This window comes from Conger conger, chromosome 14 (assembly GCF_963514075.1).
Source record: "Conger conger chromosome 14, fConCon1.1, whole genome shotgun sequence".
Taxonomy (NCBI): Eukaryota; Metazoa; Chordata; class Actinopteri; order Anguilliformes; family Congridae; genus Conger; species Conger conger.
This window is the reverse complement of record NC_083773.1, coordinates 43212300-43239752: the sequence shown is the minus strand read 5'-3', so window position 1 is coordinate 43239752 and position 27453 is coordinate 43212300. Positions and strand designations below refer to the sequence as shown.

Below are 27453 nucleotides of genomic sequence, written 5' to 3'. Positions count from 1 at the left end.
AACCACAAATTTAGTATTTTAATTAATAATTAAAATGACCAATATTAATGATTAAACATACCGATAACCTGAAGGTTGGAAGTTCTTTGAAAGACTGCTTTAACTCAGCTCTCATGTCTATGTGACGCCAAAACAGACACTGGGTTTAATAAAATATATTTATTAAACAAACGTACAAACACAGAACAGATAAACTAACGGGAAGTTAGTAGGGTGTGTGTGTGTGTGTGTGTGTGTGTGTGTGTGTCCCTTGAACAAAGGAAAGTAAAAGTGTGTTAGTTATTGTTAGCTGTGAGAAGAGACTACTTGCATAGTTTACTCTATATATGTGCAAAAGACTGTGAATCAATTCACATACATATATATATATACATATATAGCTAACAAAATACATTCCAATGATAAGACGGCAAATATGGAATCACAGATTCACAAAAACAGTTAAGACTAAACTAAACACTGGCTATGCCTAAATGTTTGTTCTCTTACTGAGTCCATACGCATTGGATCCAAAAGACGTGCTGTCCTTACAGGAGCCGTGATGGTGCTGTGAATGATGTCCTGGAGAGGCGCGCAAAGCCGTGCGTTGTCGTCTGGTCCGCTCGGTTGCTGGAAGGATGTTCGTTGGTCCCTTTTCCGGGTGGAAAAGTTTGTTGCTGTTGTTCGTTGGTGAGCTTTGCAGGGGTAAACTGATGTTGCGTTCCGCGTACACCAGTTTCCATTCGCTACAGGCCACGAAGTTACCGCAAGGTAACTGGGTGTGTCCGTAGGCCTGGTAGTGTGCTGTGCAGCATTCAGCCTTTGTCCGAGTCTCAGAGCAGATGAGCTGAAGCAAATGGCCAAAAAGGGTGCGTTGAAGAAGGGAATGAATCGAAGGAGAAGAGGAAGAAAGATGGGGGATCCCGAGAACATGTTTTGGTCCTATACGGGACAGTTTACTGCTCCCGCCATTCCGGGATTGGCTGAAACGAACTAGACGTCATGCGGGGTGGACGTCGCGGAATTGTCCTTTGTGGGAAATGTGGATCCTACACCGTTCTCCTGCCGCTGGTTTGACACGTTTTCATTTTCTGTTTCCTAAACAAGTGGAGACTTTCTCAGTAAATACAGTATTAACCATAAAAGTATCATTTCATTCATCAACACCAGGAGTGACTCCAGAATTATTGAAACTAACATTATAGCAAGTAGCCAACTCTGCACTTGAAATGTATTTAAAAATGTAGAAAATTTATGTGAAACGTTTCACACATACCATGTTCTTCATTCTCCTCTCTGAAAGCAAAATACTGGTTAATTATTTAGTTTCTTGATTACAAAGTTTACATCTTTCAGAATAACTTTAAAATGTAACATTACTTTTATTTTTTATGTCCTTGTTTAATTCTTTAAAATCTAGTATGCTAACCACTCATATCTCTTGTGTAAATATGAGGATTTCTGTTCACAGAATACAGATAACTCAACTTTAAACTACAACAACCCATCAGATGGATAGGTAAATTATTTAAAATGAGAATGGTTCTTAAAATGATACTTCTAATACAGGCAGCATAGCTGCAGTAACTATGATAACTTATCTTGGTCCACATTCACTGACGTGTTTTTGTTTTGTTCCATTTTTTGGTTTGTCTTTACAGTGGTGTTTCATTGATTAGAGAATACATTAACTGAAACTACCCCTCATTATAATGTATATGAGCAGAATGGCTCTAGACTGCTGGAACAGACTGTAACAGTAATGTCTATGAGCAGAATGGCTCTAACCTGTTAGAACAGACTGTAACAGTAATGTATGTGAACAGAATGGCTCTAGCCTGTTCGAACAGACTGTAACAGTAATGTATGTGAACAGAATGGCTCTAGCCTGTTAGAACAGACTGTAACAGTAATGTATGTGAACAGAATGGCTCTAGCCTGTTAGAACAGACTGTAACAGTAATGTATGTGAACAGAATGGCTCTAGCCTGTTAGAACAGACTGTAACAGTAATGTATGTGAACAGAATGGCTCTAGCCTGTTAGAACAGACTGTAACAGTAATGTATGTGAACAGAATGGCTCTAGCCTGTTAGAACAGACTGTAACAGCTGCAGTACAGGCTGTGCACAGCCCATCTAATGGTATTCTTATCAGCTTTGTGATCTCCCCCACAACGTCATGCACACCCATACCTTCATTCTGCTGTTCTCTCTGGTGATTATGTTCATTCTTCATTATCTTGCCTGTTCACAGAATACAAGTAACACAGCAAGTAACTTCAAACAGAACATTTAAACCACAATGCCCTTTTAATATACATTTAAAATGCAATACCCTTCACATATTTATTAGTCTCATCAGATAGATTAACTTACCTAAAATGACAGTTAATAGAAGTACTACAAGCACCGCAGGCACAAACCCAGCAACTCTGGGATGAGGATAATTTCTTGGTCCACATTCACTGTCTGATGTGTTTGTTCCAGCTGTAATTTCCTGAAGTACCAAGGATTGGCAACTGTCAGAAAAGTAAATACATTAAAAGAAAATCTCAAATAATCATCAGGGTTATATTTAGTATCAAACACAACTTATTTAATTTGGGAATAAATGCAGGAAACTTACTCTGTGTGTGGTTTGCAGAATGCAGAAAAATAATTTTCTGAAAATGTTCTGTCAGGACATTCTCCGCATTCAGTATTAGTCAGTGTTGTTCCTGTGCAAGTACGGTAATTGTCCGGAAGCATAGCGATGGCTGAATTTGCAAAACTTTCAGCTACCATTTGGCTCGTTCCATTGCAATTGGAAGTTGGTTTTAAACCAACTAGTTAGCTAGGTCACTCAGCAAGCGAAAAAAGAGAAGCGATGACAGATGCATGCGCTTTTCTTTCTACTACTTCCTACCCAGGACTAGACCTGCCAACCTTTACGATTTTGCGTAGCAGATACGCATTTAGACACCAAACAACGCTGCTACAATTTGTCACTTCAAAATACGCGAACCTTCTGTGCATTCGCGCACGAGGCAACTCGTCTATGTATGTAAACGCATTGGGCAGCAACCTGTTGGGAAAAGAAGACTTCGACCAATCATAGCGCTAGTTTTAAACTCTTCAAATAGGCTACAAGCGGAGAGCCGTCAAAACGAAAGTAACGAAATTGGTTTTCATCTCTTTCATCTCTCTTGGACTGAAATTAAATTAATACGGTCAATTTCATTGCGCACAGGAATATGCTTTAAAAGAAAGGAAAATCAAGATATGTGGCATTTTTGGATGTGGATGGTGAGAAACAAATATTTAACCTCATTATCTGATTAATACAGCTTTTTGGTCTTATAAATCACATCTTGGTGTGTGATTCTGTCAGCACATGTACAGTATGTTCCTTATTCCAGTTTTGTTTAAACGTCAAATAACAAAACACGTCTTTATTACAATCAGAAGGTAACATCTGTCATTGTCATTGCACAGTTACTACAATGAGCACTTTATTAGACGTATTTTTTAGACTTCTACTGCTGTAGCCTATCCACTGAGAGTAATGATGCATTGTGTGTTCAGAGACGCAGGTGGATCCTCTTAATCCACTAAAGAGGATTGACACGTTTTGTGTTCAGAGATAAAGTAATAATTACTTAATAAAGTGCTCACTGAGTGTATAATTGAAAGCAGAAATAACTAACTTATTTTAGTTTTATTTGTAATATTTCACGTGTTTCAGGTATATCTGTTGCTCCTGTTCTGTGGACTCTCCTATTGCTGTGGAAGTAAAGAATATTTAATTCATGGAGAGTGCTGTCTAAGGTGCTCACCTGGTAAGTCACCGTCTTTTATCAAAATAAAGCTTTTACTGCAGTAGATGTTGGCTTACAGGGATTAGGAAGTGAAATGAAAAGCTTTTTTGTTGTCATGGAATGTCATTTAAAATGTGTACATTTGACCTTTGTCTGTCCCCTTTTAGGGACACATGTTTACAAGCACTGCACACAATACAATAGCACCTGGTGTTTGCCATGTGCTCAAAAATCATTCATCGACCTTCCCAGTAGTCTCCCAGAATGTTTGCCTTGCAATGTGTGTCACCCAGGTGAGATTAATGCTTGGGCATTTGCAACTTGCTTGATTGTCCTTTTAATAATATATAATATTTCTAATCAGATCGTTCAATATTATGTTTTTACTTATTTAAAATGATGGTGAATGATGAACCAGTCTGTTGCTGAAACGCTCACACAATGTGTTAACATGGGTCTTTATTCTCTGTTCAGATTTAGGGTTAAGAACAGTCAGGGAGTGCACTCCCACCTCTGACACAGTGTGTGGGCCTCTGGATCAGCACTACTGCACTGAGACACATAAGAAGGGCTGCAGATTTGCACAGAGACACACCATCTGCAGGCCTGGGCAATTCATCAAACGCAATGGTGGGTTTGTATCATATCTATGGGGGGGTTCAAAACCAAAATAGTCATGATGGTGAAACTGCATCCAACAGTCAAAAAACATGAGCTCCCTGAAATAAACATGAATATTTCCCATGGTTCCTTCCACATGCCTTTCATCGAATCAGATCAGCTGCATGCATGTCTTTAGCCTGAGTAGTTCAGGCATGTCAGCCTGTCAGATAGCTAGCTCATGGGCAAATTGATTCATTCAAGTTAAAGCAGATTGTCCTGTACCCTGTGCTTAGAGCAGCGTGGATTAAGAAAGTATTCAGCCCCCTTCACATTTTGCACACTGTGTTGTACATTTAGTTTTAAATGGATACAAATGCTATTTGCACTCAATAACCCAAAATGACAAAGTGAAAACTTTTTTAGAATTTCTTTGATAATTTATAAAAAAAATTAAAAACTTCAACAAAGGGCGCAAAAAGTCAAGCGGTCTGAATACTTTCTGAAGCTACTGTACATTGGTGCATCAAAGAAGTTGTTTTTCTTTTTTACAATATCTGCTGTGGGTTACAGGTGTAATTTGCTCTCATTTCCGAATGGCTTTTTTTTTTCTCTTTTCTTAATATTCTTATCTGTTTTGTAAAATTAACGCTCTACTTTTCTGAAAACTTCTTTAGAAGATTGTTTTAAAATACAGTCCAATATTTACTTGCACAGGAACAACACTGACTAATACTGAATGCGGAGAATGTCCTGACAGAACTTTTTCAGAAACTTTTTCTGCATTCTGCAAACCACACACAGAGTAAGTTTCCTGCATTTATTCCCAAATTACATAAATTGGGTTTGATACTAAATATAACCCTGATGATTATTTGAGATTTCAACTTTTAATGTATTTACTTTTCTGACAGTTGCCAATCCTTGAGACTTCAGGAAATTACAGCTGGAACAAACACATCAGACAGTGAATGTGGACCGAGAAATTATCCTCGTTCCAGAGTTGCTGGGCTTGTGCCTGCGCTGCTTGTAGTACTACTATTAACAGTCATTTTAAGTAAGTTAATCTATCTGATGAGACTAATAAATATGTAAAGGGTATTGCATTATAAATACATATTAAAAGGGCATTGTGGTTTAAATGTTCTGTTTGAAGTTACTTGCTGTGTTATTTGTATTCTGTGAACAGGAAAGATAATGAAGCGTAAACGTGATCGCCGGAGAGAACAGCAGCAGGATGAAGGTATGGGTGTCCATGACGTTGTGGGGGAGATCACAAAGCTGATAAGAATACCATTAGATGGGCTGTGCACAGCCTGTACTGCAGCTGTTACAGTCTGTTCTAACAGGCTAGAGCCATTCTGCTCACATGCATTACTGTTACAGTCTGTTCTAACAGGCTAGAGCCATTCTGCTCACATACATTACTGTTACAGTCTGTTCTAACAGGCTAGAGCCATTCTGCTCACATACATTACTGTTACAGTCTGTTCTAACAGGCTAGAGCCATTCTGCTCACATACATTACTGTTACAGTCTGTTTGAACAGGCTAGAGCCATTCTGTTCATATACATTACTGTTACAGTCTGTTTGAACAGGCTAGAGCCATTCTGTTCATATACATTACTGTTACAGTCTGTTTGAACAGGCTAGAGCCATTCTGTTCATATACATTACTGTTACAGTCTGTTCTAACAGGCTAGAGCCATTCTGTTCATATACATTACTGTTACAGTCTGTTCTAACAGGCTAGAGCCATTCTGTTCACATACATTACTGTTACAGTCTGTTCGAACAGGCTAGAGCCATTCTGCTCATATACATTACTGTTACAGTCTGTTCTAACAGGCTAGAGCCATTCTGCTCATATACATTACTGTTACAGTCTGTTCTAACAGGTTAGAGCCATTCTGCTCATATACATTACTGTTACAGTCTGTCCTATCAGGTTAGAGCCATTCTGCTCATATACAATATTGTTACAGTCTGCATCTGTTACACTCTGTTCTAACAGGCTGGAGCCATTCTGTTCACATACATTACTGTTACAGTCTGTTCCAGCAGTCTAGAGCCATTCTGCTCATATACATTATAATGAGGGGTAGTTTCAGTTAATGTATTCTCTAATCAATGAAACACCACTGTAAAGACAAACCAAAAAATGGAACAAAACAAAAACACGTCAGTGAATGTGGACCAAGATAAGTTATCATAGTTACTGCAGCTATGCTGCCTGTATTAGAAGTATCATTTTAAGAACCATTCTCATTTTAAATAATTTACCTATCCATCTGATGGGTTATTGTAGTTTAAAGTTGAGTTATCTGTATTCTGTGAACAGAAATCCTCATATTTACACAAGAGATATGAGTGGTTAGCATACTAGATTTTAAAGAATTAAACAAGGACATAAAAAATAAAAGTAATGTTACATTTTGAAGTTATTCTGAAAGATGTAAACTTTGTAATCAAGTAACTAAATAATTAACCAGTATTTTGCTTTCAGAGAGGAGAATGAAGAACATGGTATGTGTGAAACTTTTCACATAAATTTTCTACATTTTTAAATACATTTCAAGTGCAGAGTTGGCTACTTGCTATAATGTTAGTTTCAATAATTCTGGAGTCACTCCTGGTGTTGATGAATGAAATGATACTTTTATGGTTAATACTGTATTTACTGAGAAAGTCTCCACTTGTTTAGGAAACAGAAAATGAAAACGTGTCAAACCAGCTGGAGGAGAAAGGTAAGGGAGAGCATGATGATTTGAGGGAAATGTTGAAAGCTGATAAAAATACATGACTGCCCCTGCTAGTCTGTATGGACTTCTTATAACAACAGGTTAAAGCCATTCTGATGCTGTTCATGTACATATTTTATTGGGGTGCTTTCAATTAATATATTCCTTCATTAATTAAACACCAGTGTGAAAATCCATCCATACATTACTGTTACAGTCTGTTCTAACAGGCTAGAGGCATTCTGCTCATATACATAACTGTTACAGTCTGTTCTAACAGGTTATTGCCATTGTGTTAATTTACATTGCAATGAGGGGTAGTTTCAGTTAATGTATTCTCTAATCAATGAAACACCACTGTAAAGACAAACCAAAAAATGGAACAAAACAAAAACACATCAGTGAATGTGGACCAAGATATGTTATCATAGTTACTGCATAGTTATCATCGTTTCAGCCAATCCCGGAATGGCGGGAGCAGTAAACTGTCCCGTATAGGACCAAAACATGTTCTCGGGATCCCCCATCTTTCTTCCTTGTCTCCTTCTATTCATTCCCTTCTTCAACGCACCCTTTTTGGCCATTTGCTTCAGCTCATCTGCTCTGAGACTCGGACAGAGGCTGAATGCTGCACAGCACACTACCAGGCCTACGGACACACCCAGTTACCTTGCGGTAACTTCGTGGCCTGTAGCGAGTGGAAACTGGTGTACGCGGAACGCAACATCAGTTTACTCCTGCAAAGCTCACCAACGAACAACAGCAACAAACTTTTCCACCCGGAAAAGGGACCAACGAACATCCTTCCAGCAACCGAGCGGACCAGACGACAACGCACGGCTTTGCGCGCCTCTCCAGGACATCATTCACAGCACCATCACGGCTCCTGTAAGGACAGCACGTCTTTTGGATCCAATGCGTATGGACTCAGTAAGACAACAAACATTCAGGCATAGCCAGTGTTTAGTTTAGTCTTAACTGTTTTTGTGAATCTGTGATTCCATATTTGCCGTCTTATCATTGGAATGTATTTTGTTAGCTATATATATATATATATATATATATATATGTACGTGAATTGATTCACAGTCTTTTGCACATATATAGAGTAAACTATGCAAGTAGTCTCTTCTCACAGCTAACAATAACTAACACACTTTTACTTTCCTTTGTTCAAGGGACACACACACACACACACACACACACACACACCCTACTAACTTCCCGTTAGTTTATCTGTTCTGTGTTTGTACGTTTGTTTAATAAATATATTTTATTAAACCCAGTGTCTGTTTTGGCGTCACATAGACATGAGAGCCGAGTTAAAGCAGTCTTTCAAAGAACTTCCAACCTTCAGGTTATCGGTATGTTTAATCATTAATATTGGTCATTTTAATTATTAATTAAAATACTAAATTTGTGGTTAGATATTTCTGATAACAGTAATTTTATGAGACAGTACTTTTTGCAGTTGTACTGCTACATAACGTTAATTGGCGCCCCGGTTTCGTAGAGAGTAAAATCCCTACGTTATTTGGCGGCCCGTGTGCGGACCCTACAACGGTAAGGGAGAGCATGATGACTTAAGGGAAATGATGAAAGCTGAAAAAAATACATGACTGCCCCTGCTAGTCTGTATGGACTTCTTATAACAGGTTAAAGCCATTTTGATGCTGTTTATGTACATATTTTCATTTTATTGGGGTGCTTTCAGTTAATATATTCCTTCATTCATTAAACACCAGTGTGAAAATCCATCCATCCATTATCCATCTTATCTAACCTGACTATTCCTGGTCAGAGTTGCAGGGCGGGCAGGAGCCCATCCCAGCATGCAGGCGAGAGGCAGGAATACATCATGGACAGGCTACCAGTCCATTACAGAGCACATGTAACATTCCCGCCTCCGCTGATTCCTTTAGGAAAATTAACCTAATATGCATGTCCATTCACTATGGGAGGAAACCAAAGTATCCAGAGGAAACCCACATGGACATGGAGCAAACATAGAAACATACTCCAGAAAGAAAGATTTGAGCTGGGATTGGAACCTGTGACCTTCTTGCTGTGCCGTCTGAAATCCATAACATACAATCAGCATTTGAGCTCTTAACTCCAGCAAATCAGAATATTATACTCAACTTACTAGCTGGAGGAGAATCAGGAGACACAATTGCTAGTCAATGGAATCCAGAAAATTGAAGGCTAATTTCCCCAGCAAACGTGGCATTAGAATATTTGCACATCGTCTCTATTGTGATTTGTTTCCATAATCATGATATTAGACATGCATGAACTGAAAGAGACAAGCTTGCAGCAGTCAGAGATGTGTAGGATAAATAAATATACAATCCAGGCCTAGTGGTGCTGGGTATGAGTGAAAGGTTATAAAATCACAGACTTCTTCACATCCTACAAACTTGGTGTTGTGCTCCAAAAGAGGAAACTGACTATGCTCAGAACAGTGATGAATTTATTTTTTTAAATCAGCCAGAACTCCCAGAGCTGTGAATTCCTCCAAATCTGCATTCATTCAACTGATGAAACCTGAAAGCATTACGAGTTTATGTCTTTGTTTCTCAGCATTATGAGTTTGTCTTTGTTTCTCAGCATTATGAGTTTGTCTTTGTTTCTCAGCATTATGAGTTTATGTCTTTGTTTCTCAGTGAAAACTACAGCACTGCTTTTTTTAGTCAAATTTAGAATTACATGAATAATCAATCATTAATAAAAACTATATCATTCACATGATCAAATATTTATATTTTATGTAAATATGTATAGTGTAATGTATATATGTATATGTATTTGTAACCTTTGTACTGAGTATTAAATGTAATTAATATGATTTTTTATTTTATACATGCATATTTCAGTCTGCAGATACAGTGAAACGTATTTTGGAAAGTGATTTTGTAAACTGCTTCCAAAAATAATAAAATGAAGTTTATAAATATCAGAAAATGTACTATAAATGGCAGTAATCAGTAAATCAGTGAAAAAATCTCATCAATATTTGTTGTGACCACCCTTCACATTTAAAGCTGCATTAATTATCTTTGGTAAACAGTTCATCTGCAGACTTTAGCTGTCTCACTTGCATCTTGCTCTCCACATAATCCTAGACAGCCTCAATCAAGCTTTTATTTTTTTATTTTTCTCATCCATGTTACTTTATTAAATGTAATACAAAAAAAAACTGCTGTGAACAGGAAAGCGAATGTGATCGCCGGAGAGAACAGCTGCAGGATGAAGGTATGGGAGTGCATGACTTTGTGGGGGAGATCACAAAGCTGATAAGAATACCATTAGATGGGTTTTGCACAGCCTGTACTGCAGCTGTTACAGTCTGTTCTAACAGGCTAGAGCCATTCTGTTCATATACATAACTGTTACAGTCTGTTCTAACAGGCTAGAGCCATTCTGCTCATATACATTACTGTTACAGTCTGTTCTAACAGGTTAGAGCCATTCTGCTCATATACATTACTGTTACAGTCTGTTATAACAGGCTAGAGCCATTCTGCTCACATACATTACTGTTACAGTCTGTTCTAACACGCTAGAGCCATTCTGTTCACATACATTACTGTTACAGTCTGTTCTAACAGGTTAGAGCCATTCTGTTCATATACATTACTGTTAGTCTGTTCTAACAGGCTAGAGCCATTCTGTTCATATACATTACTGTTAGTCTGTTCTAACAGGCTAGAGTCATTCTGTTCATATACATAACTGTTACAGTCTGTTCTAACAGGCTAGAGCAATTCTGCTCATATACATTACTGTTACAGTCTGTTCTAACAGGCTAGAGCCATTCTGCTCATATACATTACTGTTACAGTCTGTTCTAACAGGTTAGAGCCATTCTGCTCATATACATAACTGTTACAGTCTGTTCTAACAGGCTAGAGCCATTCTGTTCATGTACATTACTGTTACAGTCTGTTCTAACAGGTTAGAGCCATTCTGCTCATATTCTGGAAGGGCAAAAGATTTCCACCTTGAAGGAAATGGAAGAATTCATTTATCATTCCAACTTCTTCCATTTAGTGAATGCAGTCTAGCGGGTTGTAAGTTTTATCGAAGAGGAAAATTCATTCCGGATTCCCTTGCTCTCATTAAAGTTAGGGCACAGTCTTCAAAAAATTTTAAATACAGTGGCATGTGAAGCACCGATAGCCGGAAAAGACGACAAAGCCAAGCTTGTGAAAAGCTTCACTGAACTTTACAAGACAAGATGGAAATAAATTATTTCATCTCATTCCTACAGAACACTGAACGAGGCAAAGTGGAATGTGCCGAAGCTTATTCCCTTTACGGATGACATGACAAAGCTCCACCTGCACCTCGATGAGAAACAAACAACACACTATAGCCAAAATTAACGCTCTACTTTTCTGGAAACTTCTTTAGAAGATTGTAAATGTCTTAAAATACAGTCCAATATTTACTTGCACAGGAACAACACAGACTAATACTGAATGCGGAGAATGTCCTGACAGAACATTTTCAGAAAATTATTTTTCTGCATTCTGCAAACCACACACAGAGTAAGTTTCCTGCATTTATTCCCAAATTACATAAATTGGGGTTGATACTAAATATAACCCTGATGATTATTTGAGATTTCAACTTTTAATGCATTTACTTTTCTGACAGTTGCCAATCCTTGAGACTCCAGGAAATTACAGCTGGAACAAACACATCAGACAGTGAATGTGGACCAAGAAATTATCCTCGTTCCAGAGTTGCTGGGCTTGTGCCTGCGGTGCTTGTAGTACTACTATTAACTGTCATTTTAGGTAAGTTAATCTATCTGATGAGACTAATAAATATGTAAAGGGTATTGCATTTTAAATGCATATTAAAAGGGCATTGTGGTTTAAATGTTCTGTTTGAAGTTACTTGCTGTGTTACTTGTATTCTGTGAACAGGCAAGATAATGAAGAGTGAACATAATCGCCAGAGAGAACAGATTCTCGCGAAATTAGACTAATAAGGTGTCATGAAGCATTTTTATGATAAAAGTTAATGCTATCAAAATAATAAGGATAACATAATAAAGATCTCTTCATTTACTATTTTGCTCATGATTTCAAATGCAAATGATTGCAACGTGAAATATTAGTATTTAAGAAAGATAAAAAAGAATAAACTTCAGTGCATGTTATACTATGAACAGTTACAGTGAAGAAACATGTGGTATTTGGTGATCATTGGTAAATGTAGTGAAAATAATAAGGAATAGAAATGTGTCCAAGACCAATTTTCTCATTCTCCGCAACAATTTTCAATCATTGTTTAAGTCCTCAAGGAACTTACAATTTCAAGGAATTTTGTTGGCGGGGACAGTATTGACTGTGACACTCAAGATGGCTACCAGGTAAGCAGTTAATTTTTTATCTCTCCAGATAACAGTTAAAAGTTTGTTTGTCATAGTACCTACACAACTTTTTAGTTCTCATTACCGAAACGTGGAAGTTTTAAAAAATGTTGCAGTTTTTATTTTTTGATTATTATATACCCTATTATGGTCTAAACACAAACAGTGAAGAAATGTTTAGCTAGCCCTCATGGTGATTCCACAGTTAGCAAAAAAGTACAAGGTCACTCATCCACCGCAACACCATTATCATTCACCGCAACAATTGAGGGCCTGTTGCGGTGGAGAGACTCAATGTTTCGGTCATGAGAAACAGACTAATGAAGGAGGGAAATGCACTTTAACTCTTGCTCATTTCCATATATAACATGATATTTATCTTAAACACTTTTTGAACGGATTGTGTTACAACCCAGCTATTACAATGTAGCCAGCAGGGGTCACTAATTTTTCCATTTTTATGTAGTGCTTCCACAAGAAACTGTGAATGCAGGGAAGGCGCCCTACTATAATTTGTCCGATTAAATAGTTTTACAGTAATACGATCTATTTCTATCTTTCTGTATTTCTGTCTTATGTTACATTCAAGTATGGTATTTTGTCGCAGGCAAGCATCAGTTGAAAAGAAAAGGGCATCAGCAAAAGACTGGCTGGCAAAGCATAGGGCAGCAATATACAGCGATCCTGAGTTACTTGAGGAATACAGAAGAAAAGAGAGAGAGAGAGGTTAGGGGAAAGGGTGATAATAGGGAAAAATATAACTTGGATTCATTGTTTTGACCAACACTTGCACTCACACGCTCACACAGACACGTGCACACACACAGACACACACAAACCTGTGTACATTCACACTGATGTTGACATGCAAACGTGAAGGCATCCACATACACACTTTCACAGACAAACACACATGCGCACACATACACACACACACACACACACACACACACACACCTATGAACAATTGTGTGCAATTTTGATCATAGTCCAAAGTTTGTATTTATGTCAGTGCTGCTGACTAGATTTCACCTTTCATTCACTTTTTCCCTTTTCCAGGTATCAGAAACGTAAGGAAAATGGTAAACTTAAGACTACTCAGGATCTCACAAGTAGACAGCACGAGAGAAAAAAAAAAGCAATGGAGGAAAAATTCACTTCTCGATCTAACCCCAGATTCTTCAGTAAGCGAGGCAGAAAATTTTGCGGAATGAGGAAACCAACAGACAGGAACTGGACACAAATAATGAAAATCTGAACAGAACACCAGCAGAAGAAAGTTTAGACCTAACAGGGCCAATGGAAGCATCCACCCCCCAGAGAACACGGCCAGTAATTAAAAAAAGAGAGCGGGCATCAAAGCTTGTGGGCAAATTAAGAGCAAAGCTAAGGTATGCTGAAGAGAAATGTGTGGCAAAGACAGCAGAACTGCTGAAAATGAGAAGGCTGATGGCCAATAGACCAAAAAGAACAATGCCAAGGCTACCAGCAAAGATTTCACATAGGGTCAGGATCAGAGAGGCTAAAAAGGGACTGCCGATCAATAGCAAGCGGAAACAACTTGGCAAGATTGTGATCATCTTCCTACATCGGGATGATGTCTCAACTGTCATAAATGGCAAGGCTGGAGAGATTCGTTGGAAGGGACAAATCTACCGAAAAAGAGCACTCACAGACACCTTGGTAAAACTCCACCGACGATTCCTTACTGAACATCCTGAGCAAACTGTGTCCAGAGCTCAGTTTTTTAGATTGAGGCCTTTTGGATTGTTAGGCCTAAAGTCACAGACAGAGAGATGTGTGCTTGTAAAATGCACGAGAACATCAACCTAAAAATTAAAAGGCTGCAACAACTGGGAATCATTGAAACATCAAGCCCCGAGGATCTTGTGCAGTCCAGTGTGTGTGACACAGGTAACATGTCCTGCATGTATGGCAGATGTCAACAATGCAACGAAAAGACCTTTCCCACATCCTTAGATCCTCTCACTCAGGGGAACATTGTCATCTGGCAAGAATGGATCACAAGGTCTGTCATGGCAACAAAGACCCTCAAGAATGGATCTACAGAGGAAAGGGAGACCAAGAAAACGTTTCTTGAAAATAGGACCTCATCCATTGAGCGGTTGTTGGCCCTAACTACTGAACACCTTCCATCTTTAAAGGCATTAAAGGCAATGAAAGATACCCTAACAGATGATGCTGTCGCTGTGCATATTGATTACAGTGAAAATTACAGCTGCAAATTTTCTAAAGAGATCAAGAACACCCATTTTGGCTCGGGAAATGATCAGGTTACCCTCCACACCGGGGTACTCTATCTAAGTAGGGGCAGAGTGGAAGCCTTCGCATTCCTCTCAGCCTGCCTACAGCATGATGCGGTAGCAACATGGGCTCATCTTGACCCAGTGTTGAGGTACATTAGGGACAAGTATCCTGAAGTCCGCAACCTACACTATATTTCAGATGGCCCAACTTCCCAGTATAGGAATAAGTCCGCTTTTTACCTATTCTCCACTGTGCCCTTCATACAAGGATTTAAATTGGTGACCTGGAATTACACTGAGGCATCGCATGGAAAAGGTGCACCAGATGGGGTAGGTGGGGCTTTGAAGAATCTTGCAGACAGAATTGTGTCTTATGGGACCAGTATTCCAAACGCAGATTCTCTATATGATCAACTGAAGACCAATTCATCAGTGGAAGATAAAGGCCAGCAGTGAATTGGTTCCATAAATAAGATAAGCATAAGATGGTATGTTGTACTGATGATTTTGATAAATGAGAAAATGAAACGCTGTTCATGAAAGAAATATATTTTAAAAAATGGTATGTGTTTTAAATATGTCAAATACGGTTAGGTATCAGAACCATTGTGTACAGTGAATGTAAATCTCATGTGAATCTCATTTCCGAAATATTGATCCTCATTACTGATATGGCATTCTCATTACCGCAACATGGATTTCTTTTTTTTTACAAATTAAGTAATAGTTTGATTCTGATATTTTGATCTGATCTGATAAAATGTATATACATATTATACAACACTACTGTGTGTGTATTATATTTTAGCAAAGCTATTAAATAAACAAAATTGTAAATCATCACGTATGTTTCGGTAATGTGAGTTAATAAGGAAATTACAAAAAATAATAAATATGAAAAATTAATCTCTCCGGAGTCATACATAGCTTTGAGTATGAGTAATAAGAGTCTACTTTAATAATGGGCAAAAACACACATTTTTAACCATATATGTAATGTAATGTTATGTTGCGGTTAGTGTTGCTTTCGTCAACGAAAATTATGATGAAATATCTTCGTCAACGAACCTTTATCACGTGACGAAAACGAGACGAGACGCAACGAACATGCTGGTCACGTGACGATAACAATAATAAAATGTGTAATGCCATTTTGTTGACGAATAAAAACGAGACGAAAATGTGGTTTACAAAATAAAAACTATGCTAAAATGTCTCTTAGTTTTTATTATCATTATTTTGCCTGAGTGACGTCACTTCCTCGATCCCAACGAGCGGTATTATTTCATTTCAGAAGATGCAGATGATTTCTGACGAGACAAACGCATAGAACATGGACAACCAGTCTTAAAATAACACCTCCAGGAGGTTACAGTTTAGTTGCTGTTGAGACTGATGGTTATTTGATTTCATTTAAAAAATGTGTATTGGACTATTGTTGTTGTTTGTGACAACCAGTCTTAAAATAACACCTCCAGGAGGTTACAGTTTATGTATTTGCTGTTGACTTGAGACTGATGGTTATTTGATGTCAAAAATGTGTAATGTAGGGTATTCCAACAAGAAGGTGGTTAAGTGGCAAACCTGGCTAAGTTAACCCATGAGAAGGGATAAATTCACTAATAGATGAACCCTTTGGCTTTGTTTAGCTAAATGGATGTGTGTGTACTTGTAACATATTTGGTTGTTAAAATAAATATGTTGTAGAACATAATAATTCAAATCAGAGCGTCTTCCGTGTCTGAAATGGATGTATTCTTGAATCTATAAGCTAACAATTGGGTTTGGCTAAAAGAAAATGTTGGTTTCATCTCTATACCACTAGGTACTTATACTATATTGACGGGGTTAGATAGAATAACATTACTGAAAAGAGATTAATACAGTTTTCTTTGACTAAAACTAGACTAAAATGTCATCAGTTTTCGTCGACTAAAACTAGACTAAAATAGTCAGGGACAATTCTGACTAAAACTAGACTAAAATGCTCAGACTTTTCGTCGACTAAAACTTGACTAGACTAAAAGGAGTATGAACATGACTAAAACTAATAAAAACTAAAATGACCGCTTGACACAAAGACTAGACTAAAACTAAAAGTAAAATAGGCCGCCAAAAACAACACTAGTTGCGGTAATGATAATTTTTCATGGACTTCATCTAAAAGATGTAAATGAACATATAGGAAATATTTAAAAAACATTTTTTATAGTTAGTTGGGTCATTCTATGAAAACGTGCCATTTTATGTCCCTGACACAAAAACTACCTCATAAAGCTATATCAACAGCAAAACAGGAAGTTTGGATGGGAGCTCCCGACCGAAACGTCGCCCAGGTAAAAAATCCAATCGGATTTCATGGCTTATTCTTGTTCAGATATGCATACAACTGTTGTAAGTTTGTCATGGCATGTAAATTTGACAAGAATTACGATGTAAAAACGATCTACTGGGCCGCTAAACATGATGTACACATATGTGTACAGAGGGACATAGTTTTGTTGAAAATGGTTAGCATATTAGCAGCAAGCTAACGTAAACAAACAACTGCTAGCTAGCTAGCAACAAAGTCAGGGCCTACTACAAATGTAGTTTGAGACGATTTTGGTAGCAAATAATACTTTACAATAGCTACAAATAGCTACAAACAGATGAAGCATGTTTTATAAATCCACATGGATTCTTTATACAGTACTGTTATTAGAATTTTCTCATGCTTTCATTTCCAGGGCGTATTTCTCTGTCAACAGCAGAGCGGATGCTGGGGGCAAATGATGGAGACAACTCCGAGACCCAGTGGATATTTGTTTCACTGGATCTAATTGCAGATGGAATGCAGTAATCAGTGGGCAATTAGGGCCTCAGGGCTATGTGAAGGCTTGGGAGGACATAATTCATGGGTTTCATTGTAGTCCCAAGATCTGCCATGTTGAGGACCTACAGGTGTTTTGAATGAATTGATTGCATATGATGCTACGCAATAGAGCCAATTAGACAAATGATACACCTGTGTAGGTCCTCAAAATGGCAGATCTTGGACTACAAATGAAACCCATGAATAGACACAGCACCATTCAATGTTTGTAGCAAGATGCTAATTTACAACATCTGTCAACAGGTTCACGCCCTCGCAGACGTCGCCGTCGGTCTGGGCACGTTGAGGCTGATGGCTCAAACGAAGAGCCCTGAAGAGCCAACACCAGGACCAAGAAAGGTACTTGCTCTTATTTTGGCAGGCCTAGATGGTATTTCTTCAAATTTCGTATAACCGTCCACTCGGAAACAACAATGTTATGCACCAATACACCTCAGTGAATTCCTTGTATGGGTAACTGTGTAACTTACTTTGCAGTAAGGCCTAATTTTATTCTGATTCTGGTTCCACAGGACGTAGAATGCGCTGGAGGGCTACTCCTCTGACGCCAAATCTAGTCCAGTTTGAGCATGAGGACGAAACCGAGCAGGACAGAGAAGGTTGGACCCCACTGGACTATGTAGAACAGTATATAGATAAAGACTTGATGCAAATGATTGTAGATCGCTCTAATGCTACCTCACTGGGTAGAAGTGGGAACCTACTCAACACATCAGTTGATGAGATGTATCATTTCCTTGGTGCCTGTATTTTGATGTCCTGCGTCCCATACCCACAAATCAGGATGTACTGGTCCAAACGCCTGAGAATGCCTGCCATCACTGAAAAATTCAGACGCGACAGATTTTTCAGACTGACTAAAAGTGGTCATTGATGATGACGTTCCAGAAGACCAGAAGGAGAGCGACATGTATACATCCAGAAGAGCCAAAGCACAACTTACAGCAACCTTAGAGCAGTGCATGACCCCTCCCTTAAGTCCAGACCCAGAGCCAGCTCCAGGGCCCACAAGGTTAGAGTTCAAGGACAGAGGTTATGCATATTATATGAAGTAAATTGAGGTTTGACAGAAAGAGAGAGAGTGTGAGTGTGTGTGTGTGTGTGTGAGTGGGAGAGAGAGTGAGTGAGAGAGAGAGAGATTGGATACATAGATGATAATCAGTAGATTATTTCATCAGTATTTCATTGTGTTGCAGGCAACGTCGTCAGGGGCGTTTAAGATCAAAGAAGGAGAGAAAAAGGCTCCGACTTGAACTTGAGCCTTCTACAAGAGAGATGATGTCAGTGGTGTGACAGCTGGAAAAAAACAGACAATGACTCGACACAGAGTTAAAATCAAAAGCGGTTTCTTGTTGATTCACTTCACAAGAAGTTTGAAAATCTGAAAATCCAAACAGGACCTTGTCCTATGCTCTCTTTTGCAGACTCCGTCCCTTCTGGGTTATACACCCAACCATTCAGGACAGAGGTACGTGCATGTGTAAAGTCCACGAGAACCTTGGCTTTGTTGTTGACAGGCTGAATCAACTAAATTTGCTGACAGTGTTCTTTATGTAAGCTGAAAAGCTTCCCATTCCCCAGTGATTATGATCCCTCTATGCGTGTAACATACACACAGTGGGGAATGGAGGAGAAAGAGATGACCAAGGCACAACAAAAGGAGGCCATGTCATTCAAAGTGACCATTAAAAAACAAATCGAAAGCTCTTTAGAGGAGCTCATTGACCATTTCACTCTACTGCTGCATAAGTTCAAGAAGCACACATTCAACATCAAGCAGCAGTTCTCATTCTCCAGAGAACTGAAGAAAGGTCTTTCCTCACATGAATGCATTGTGCATGTGGACTTTTCGGAAAATGATGTATGCAAAATGAGTAGGGAGATCCAGGCAGTGCATTTCTCACACCAACAGGCGACCATGCATACCGGTGTGCTGTATGTTGGTGAAAATGCAAGCCCTGTCTGCTTTTGCACTATCTCCGAATCCAAGTACAAAGGTCCACCAGCAATCTGGCAACATTTGGACCCAGTATTCGACTACATACAGGCCAATTATCCATCCGTGTCTGTAGTCCACTTCTTTAGTGATGGGCCATGTACGCAGTACAGGCAGAAGGGAAATTTCTTTTTGCTCTGTACTGAGTTGTACAAGCGAGGTTTTAAGAGTGGCACCTGGAATTTCTTTGAGGCCAGCCATGGGAAGGGAGCTCCCGATGGTGTGGGGGGAGTGTTAAAAAGACTGGCAGATCAACTTGTGAGTCAAGGGCGTGACTTACCTGACCCTGCCACACTCTATCGAGCACTACTAACAACAGGCACCACAGTGCCTTACTCACAGCTCCCTGAGAAATGGTCTGGTGCCTGCTATTTAGCCTATGTGGTACCCGCCATGCGAGTGACCCGTTCGCATCCGATAATTCATAAAGTAAAACGAGATCTATTCCACAGTAAAGAAGTCATCGCCTCTCCTGCTCCTGAATTCTTTTCAGCAGTTAATTCCAGTTCATGGAGTGACCGTCGCCCTCAACGAAATTAGACAAATCACACACGTAAGGGAGATAATCCATATGACAGATGGTTTTACAGAATTGCATGGCCCTAGACATCGCGTTAGCTGATGAAGGTGGTGCTTGTGGAGTTATTCAAGCCCAGTGTTGGAAATAATGGAAATAATGTCATGGCCTATGTAAACGATATATATAACCAAGTAGCCACACTGAAAGAGCCCCCAAGCTGGAATTAAGTGGGTTTCCTCCGGGTACTCCGGTTTCCTCCCACAGTCCAAAGACATCCATCCATCCATCCATCCATTATCCTAACCCGCTTATCCTGAACAGGGTCGCAGGGGGGCTGGAGCCTATCCCAGCATACATTGGGTGAAAGGCAGGAATACACCCTGGACAAGTCGCCAGTCCATCGCAGGGCACACACACCATTCACACACTCATACCTACGGGCAATTTAGACTCTCCAATCAGCCTAACCTGCATGTCTTTGGACTGTGGGAGGAAACCGGAGTACCCGGAGGAAACCCACGCAGACAAGGGGAGAACATGCAAACTCCACACAGAGAGGCCCCCGGCCGACGGGGATTTGAACGCAGGACCTCCTTGCTGTGAGGCGGCAGTGCTACCCACTGCAACATCCGTGCCGCCTCAGTCCAAAGACATTCAGATTATAATTGTTTTTATATTTTGGGCAGCCCAGTGGTGCAGTGGGTAGCACTGTCGCCTCACAACAAGGTTCTGTGCGGAGTTGGTATGTTCTCCCCGTGTCTGTGTGAGTTTTCACTGGGCATTCCGGTTTCCTCCCACAATCTGAAGACAAGGTTTAGGCCACTTCACAGGGCTTTGCTGCAAAAGAGCATGTGTGCTCAGTCAACATTATTATGATTATATTCCATTTCATAGTCACATCACTCATTGTTTCCCCATTCTATTTTGTACATTGTTTGTAATAACTAACTTTTACTTAAATAAATATGAAGGTAGTTAGTTTCTAGGTGTTTGTTCATGAGAGCTCTCGGTGACACCACTGCCATCGCTTACGGCCACACCGCGTTGAAAACAGCGAGATCACATGGCCCTGGAAGCTATTGTGAGAGGTAGTTTGTTACCGTCTCACCAGTTGACCTACAAAAACATCTATAGAAGCCGATCATACCCAGGAACCGCATAAGCTCCTTTTTCTGGTAGGAGTGGGGTCATTTTCAATGGCTGTTACCTTAGCTTGAACTGGAAGAACCACCCCCTGCCCAGCCACCTTACCCAGGTGACCGTTGTGTATTGAGAACTGTGTCCGGCACTCGCCATTTATAAAAACTCCCCGCTTCCTTACTGTAATAGGGCTTCAGCAAATTAACGTGACATAGCTGAACATTCCTCCTATGGTCAGGAGTGCGAATCAAATAGTTAAGAGTCTGATAGACAGCAGTCCACAGTATAAGTACCTTCAAATAATAGCCTGGAAAGGGCTTCCCAGGATCGGTAACAAAGCCAGTACCTGATTACTGGATTTAAAACTTCGACCTTTTGCACCCCGGTCAAACAGACGTTTCATTTTTGACTGGGCGGAACCCAGTGCTTTCTGGGCTGCAGCCTGAGCTTTATACAGACGTAGCTGAAAACCGCTAACGTAATCCAAAATATTGTCAGGGGGCTCTTTGGTCCACCACTCATCAGCAATTACTGCCACCAGACCACGGACAGCATGACACAAGCTAATTTGGACTGAATCCCGTGCTTTCTTGGGCAACCTCTCTAATGGGCAACAACAGCCAAGGGAGGCCTTCTTCCCAGTCACATTACGTTGTGTTCTCAGCTGTTTAAGAGCTATAGCGCACTGCTTAGTAAAATTGGACCCTTGGTCAGATTGAATAACCTCTGGAATATCAAAGGTGGACATAAAAGTGGTCAAAGCCTTCAGTACAGACTTTGTGGTGATCGAACGCAGCAGATATGCCTCTGTATAACGTGTGGACTGACACAAGTCAGCAAATAGCAACGTCCAGCTTTTATCAGTATCATTGCGTCCTTTCTATCTGCCCCGTGAGTTTCCACAGCTTTTCATCACAATTGTGTACATCCATGCTAAAGCAAATGTCACCTCTGCCTCTAGCACTATCTTTGACATAGTGCAAAAGTTGCAGTCAATTTCACCCGAGGCACCAAACTTCATAATGGGCGATTTTAATCAGGTCTCCCTTAAAAAGACACTAAGGAACTTTTATCAATATGTCTCCTGTCCAACCAGGCGGGATAAGACATTAGATCTCTGTTATGGGTCAGTAAAAGATGCCTACAAATCATTCCCACTTCCTCAACTGGGATCGTCTGACCACAACTGCGCGCATCTACTGCCCACATATACAACTGTTTTAAAAAGGGAGAAAGCGCAAACAAAGGAGATAAAGGTTTGGACTGATGAAGCTGTCCTCCGTCTGCAGGAATGCTACGAGTGCACTGACGAGGACTTGTTTAAGGAGTCATGTGATGACTTAGATGAATTTGTGGATGTAACATGCTCATATGCTGCCTTCTGTAGGGATATGATTATTCCCTGTAAACGAGTCAAGATTTACCCCAATAACAAACCTTGGGTGACCAAATCTGTTAAGTCCAATTTACAGAAAAAGAGACTTGCTTTTAAACAGGGAGTAGCCGCTGACCTGCACATAGCTACCAAGGAACTGAAATTGGACATTTTAAGAGCGAAACAAAATTATAAATCTGAACTAGAAAATAAGATGGCCGCAAATAACCTTGGTTCAGCTTGGTCAAGCATGAAAAGCATAGCAGGCCTTAGAGATTCAAAGAGCGGCCGTCAGGCCACACTAGACGGTTTCAATTCTGATATTGAATTTGCTAATGCTCTTAACTGTTTTTATAATCGTTTTGATACTTTTGATTTTAGCAGGGAAATTCAAGAACTGAGACACAAATTGGAGGAGAACCAGCACTTTGCCATAGACCTAAATGATGTACAACAGGCCTTCCTCTCTGTAAGAATAAACAAGAGCCATGGACCTGACAATATCTGTGGTCGTCTAGTTAAATCTTGTGCGAGACAACTGAGCCCTGTATTCCATTATATTTTTAACAGGTCATTACAGGAGCAGCATGTCCCTAAGATTTGGAAGGATGCGGTGGTAGTCCCTGTTCCCAAAACTTGTAGCCCCAAAATTCTTAATGGTTTTAGACCAGTCGCCCTCACATCCATCGTAATGAAAATCTTTGAAAAACTGGTCAAGTCAGAAGTTTTAAAGGAAACTGAGCACGCACTTGACTCCATGCAGTTTGCATATAGGCCACACAGAGGAGTAGAGGATGCCACAGTGACCTTGCTTAACTTGCTGGTTAAACACTTGGAAGGGAATGGGTCTCATGCTAGACTTTTATTTGTGGATTTTTCTAGTGCTTTTAATACCATTCAACCTCACATTTTAATCAGTAGACTTTTAGAACAGTTCAACTTAAGCAACAATCTGGTGGGCTGGATCCTTGATTTTTTAACTAACAGGACACAGAGAGTGAGGGTAAATGAAACCCTATCAGACCAAATCTGCTTATCCACTGGCTCCCCACAAGGGTGCGTGCTTTCACCACTTTTCTTCATTCTCTACACAAATATGTGTCAGAGCACATATGACAACAGGACCATTTTAAAGTACGCAGACGATACGGTCATAGTCAGCCTGCTACAGGATTCTGAAATTGGCCGCGGTCCAGTCATCGATGACTTCGCCAAATGGTGTGAGGAATCTTATCTTCATTTAAACATATCTAAGACTAAAGATATGCAAATTGATTTTAGAAAAAAGGCCCACACACATGAAGTTGCATCCATTAAGAGCCAAACTGTCGAGTGTGTACAATCGTACAAATATCTTGGGACAATTATTGACTCACAATTGAAATTTAAAATGAATTGTGAAGCTGTGTGCAAAAAGGGGCACCAGTGTTTATATTGTTTGAGAAAACTGTCCCGTTCCATATTGACAGAACCATGATGACCCTATTTTATCGTGCTTTTATTGAGTCCGTCATGGTTTGGCAATCTTTCTTTGAAGAACAGAAACTCTTTGAACCAGATTGTGAAATGGTCTAGTAAATTGATCGGGGGGAGCAACAGCTTAATCCTGAGTTTCTATACATCAGGCAGCTACAGCGAATATCCAGCTCAATCGTAAATGATGAGCTCCACCCTCTGCACAGTGAATTCCGGCTTCTCCCTTCTGGGTGTAGACTTGCCGTCCCAAAGTGCAGAACTAAGCGCTATAGAAATAGCTTTGTTCCAGCAGCCATTATTGAGTGGAACAAGTCAGAGCGCTGATAAGCTTTCCACTGTCTGATGCGTCTATTCTACGTTGTATTTACCGATTCACTGGAGGATTGGAACCCCTGAGCACTTTTTGCACCCTGCACTTTATACGCTTGTTGTATTTTATGTGTTTTTAAGTATTGTGTGACTCTCTCTGCAAACAAATTTACCTACGGGTACAAATAAAGTAACTTGAACTTGAACTTGAGTCCACAATCAGATGCTCAAAAGGACTGGCTACTGGCGGAATGAGATACAGGGGAGCAACCAGTATTATTTGGTTTGGTTTGCCTGGGAGCTGACATATGACATGTTTTTACATACTGGGCAAAACCAGGGCCAGAAAAAATTCTGCAAAACACAGTTGTATGTGTTTTTCACACCAGTATGACCTGCAGTACCATTATGGACAACATGCAGTACCTAATTTCTACATTTTGTTGGGACAGCAACCTGTACGATGTCATCGGCAACAAACGTGTCTTTCCGAAACGCAAATTTTCAACAGCATGTTGTCTTGAAGGAAATAACAGGGTGACAACCATCAGTTTACCATCAGGGACCACTTGATCAAACAAACGGTTAAGACTACCATCCTTCAGTTCCTCAATTACTTCCTCCCATGAGACCTTCAACAATGAGAGCATAGGGGTGACAGCCTCACTGACAGACTCAACTGACTCAGGCACAGGTACTACCGTGGGTACACCAGACTCAAGATCTGCGAAAAACATGTAAACAAGAAAATGACTGACTCTTCCCCCCGTTTAACATAGCTGCTTTCAGCCATGGACAGAGTGACAGCACACGAAACAAACACCTCGTGGAACTTTACCCCCATTTCATCGGCCGTTCCAAATATGAGGGGTTCTGAAGTTACCACTGGAGGTGGTGAGTCAACCAACTTTGAAGATCCAGCCAAATTATTTCCAAGTAGTAATGCAACACCATCAACAGGTAACTCAGGGCACCACATTACCTCGCACACACTCAGTCTCGAGGCTGACTATATGAAAAGGCACAGTTATATGACCCGTACCACTGTCGATAAGCACGCTGCTCCCAGTGAAGGAATCAGCAGCGAAGGGTAAAACCTCTGCGGATATTAGAGACTGAAGCGCCCGTGTCACGCATCATTTGAATGGGTCGTTTCGCTCTCTGGCCTACCAAAGATATCAAACCACCAGAAGTATACGGTGCATAGGTCTGCCACCTTCTCTTGCGGTTTAGTATCAACTGAAACTGGTTTCAGACAGGTTAGGGTTATGGCAGTATGTTGCTGCTGCTGCCAAACCCACTGGCTTAACAGACTGACCAGTATGCAGTGAGCGATTACCGTTTTTAGGCTGACCAAACTTATTTGGACAATCGCATTTCCAGTGCCCTCAGTGATGACGTGGAGCAAACCTTTGTAGGATCAAGCTCCCCCATCTTTTCCTGAACCACCCCTACCCCCAGCAAAGGTACACCAACGTGAAAACTGGAGCAATAATTCTCATGCAAAATCCACATGCGACTGTTTCTCAGCCCGCCTTCAATGGCAAAACTTTTAACGGTAAGCTTCTGGAACGAGCTCATAGGCTTTGAGGACAGCAGCTTTTACAGCAGAATATGACTGCGTCTGTCCTGGGGAAAGAGCAGAGTAAGCCTCTTGGGCCTCTTGGGCCGTTCAAACAGCACAAAGAAAGTATCAGGGTCTTCCTGACTAAATTTGGGGAGAAGGCGCAGGCTGTGTGTGAGGTCAGGCTTGGACGGGTCACGTGACATAGAACCATCCTCCATCAACATGGAACCAATCATTGCAATATCCAAGTCTGGCCTTCCCAACAAAGTTGCACTGATTGACCTTGCTCTAGCAATTCTTACCGTTCCATTGCCAAATTTTCAGCTGCAATTTTTAAATTTAAGGCCAATTCCCTTTCTAAAGGTATTTCTAACGCCATTTCTTTCAGGCCAATTCCCTTTCGAATGCAGTTTTTTTTAACGACATGTCACCGGACGGAATGTCTGTACCATCAAACGGTAAATCTACAGCCTCAAATGGAACATCAAATGGCTACTCGCCGAACCAGTTGTTGCAACTCTGCCTCTCAGCCCTTGGGGATTACCATCCCAATATGCCACAAGATGTCTCAGCTCTATCACATTAAAGGACAGAAAAATACTATTAGAAGGTTGCCTCAAAAACGTTTTTACCTTCTCGCTTTCAATTACGTCAAGATGACCAGCCATTGTGACAATTAGATGAACTAAGCTGAACCACGGTTGACTTTTTATTGCCGAAACACCGTACCAAAACAAACGTCTGAAAATGTAAATTTTTTTAGAAGGTTTCTGCATTTTTACAATTCAGTAAAGATACTAAAATACATTAATTAATTGGTAATTGTCTAGTTGTCATAGTCCTTTCTAGTGTAATAGTGAAAAGCCCAGGTACGACGGAAGTGCTGTGTCAGTACTCCTGGATCACAACACTAAATGTCACGCAACTATATTATTTTAAAAGTTTTATTTTTAAAAAGGTGATGTGCAAAAATAATTCAATGAAAGGTCCTAAATAAACATATTTGTAAGGTCGGGGATAGGCGGAGAGCCTATTAGGGTAAACCCTAATAAGCGAACACGTTAGCGTGTTCGCCACAGAATCCCGGACGATAAGGGAACAGGGAGAACACAAATACGGATGGGGACTTCTCCCAGAACAGGGGGAGGAACAGAAAAGAACTCGAAGAATATCTCCGACCAAAATCAGAAAAGCCCAAAAACAGCTATAAGAAAATAAAACGACCCTTAAAAAACAGGGCGAACAACCCAAGCAAAATACGTGCTGAAAGGCGAGCACGGAAAACCCCAGACCGGGAATCTAAATAAAAGTACAACCTAGGAAAAAAACACTAGGCACGAAAATAAAACCTTGAGGCGCAGCTCAGGAAAAAACACAAACCAAAATATAAATACCGGGGACAACGTCCCTCACCCACAGGCTC

General features: G+C 40.2%; 1 protein-coding gene across 1 annotated transcript in view; it reads right to left on the bottom strand.

The window, feature by feature from the left end:
• Positions 1 to 241: 241 nt before the first annotated feature.
• Positions 242 to 27453, bottom strand: part of LOC133109493 (tumor necrosis factor receptor superfamily member 14-like) — an 81130-nt gene continuing 53918 nt past the window's right edge. The window contains exons 7-8 of the mRNA XM_061218816.1: positions 1256 to 1275; positions 242 to 1077 (exon numbers count right to left, since the gene is read on the bottom strand). Of these exons, the coding sequence (XP_061074800.1) occupies positions 973 to 1077; positions 1256 to 1275 (125 nt within the window). The 3' untranslated portion in view covers positions 242 to 972. The remainder of the gene's footprint in view (positions 1078 to 1255; positions 1276 to 27453) is intronic.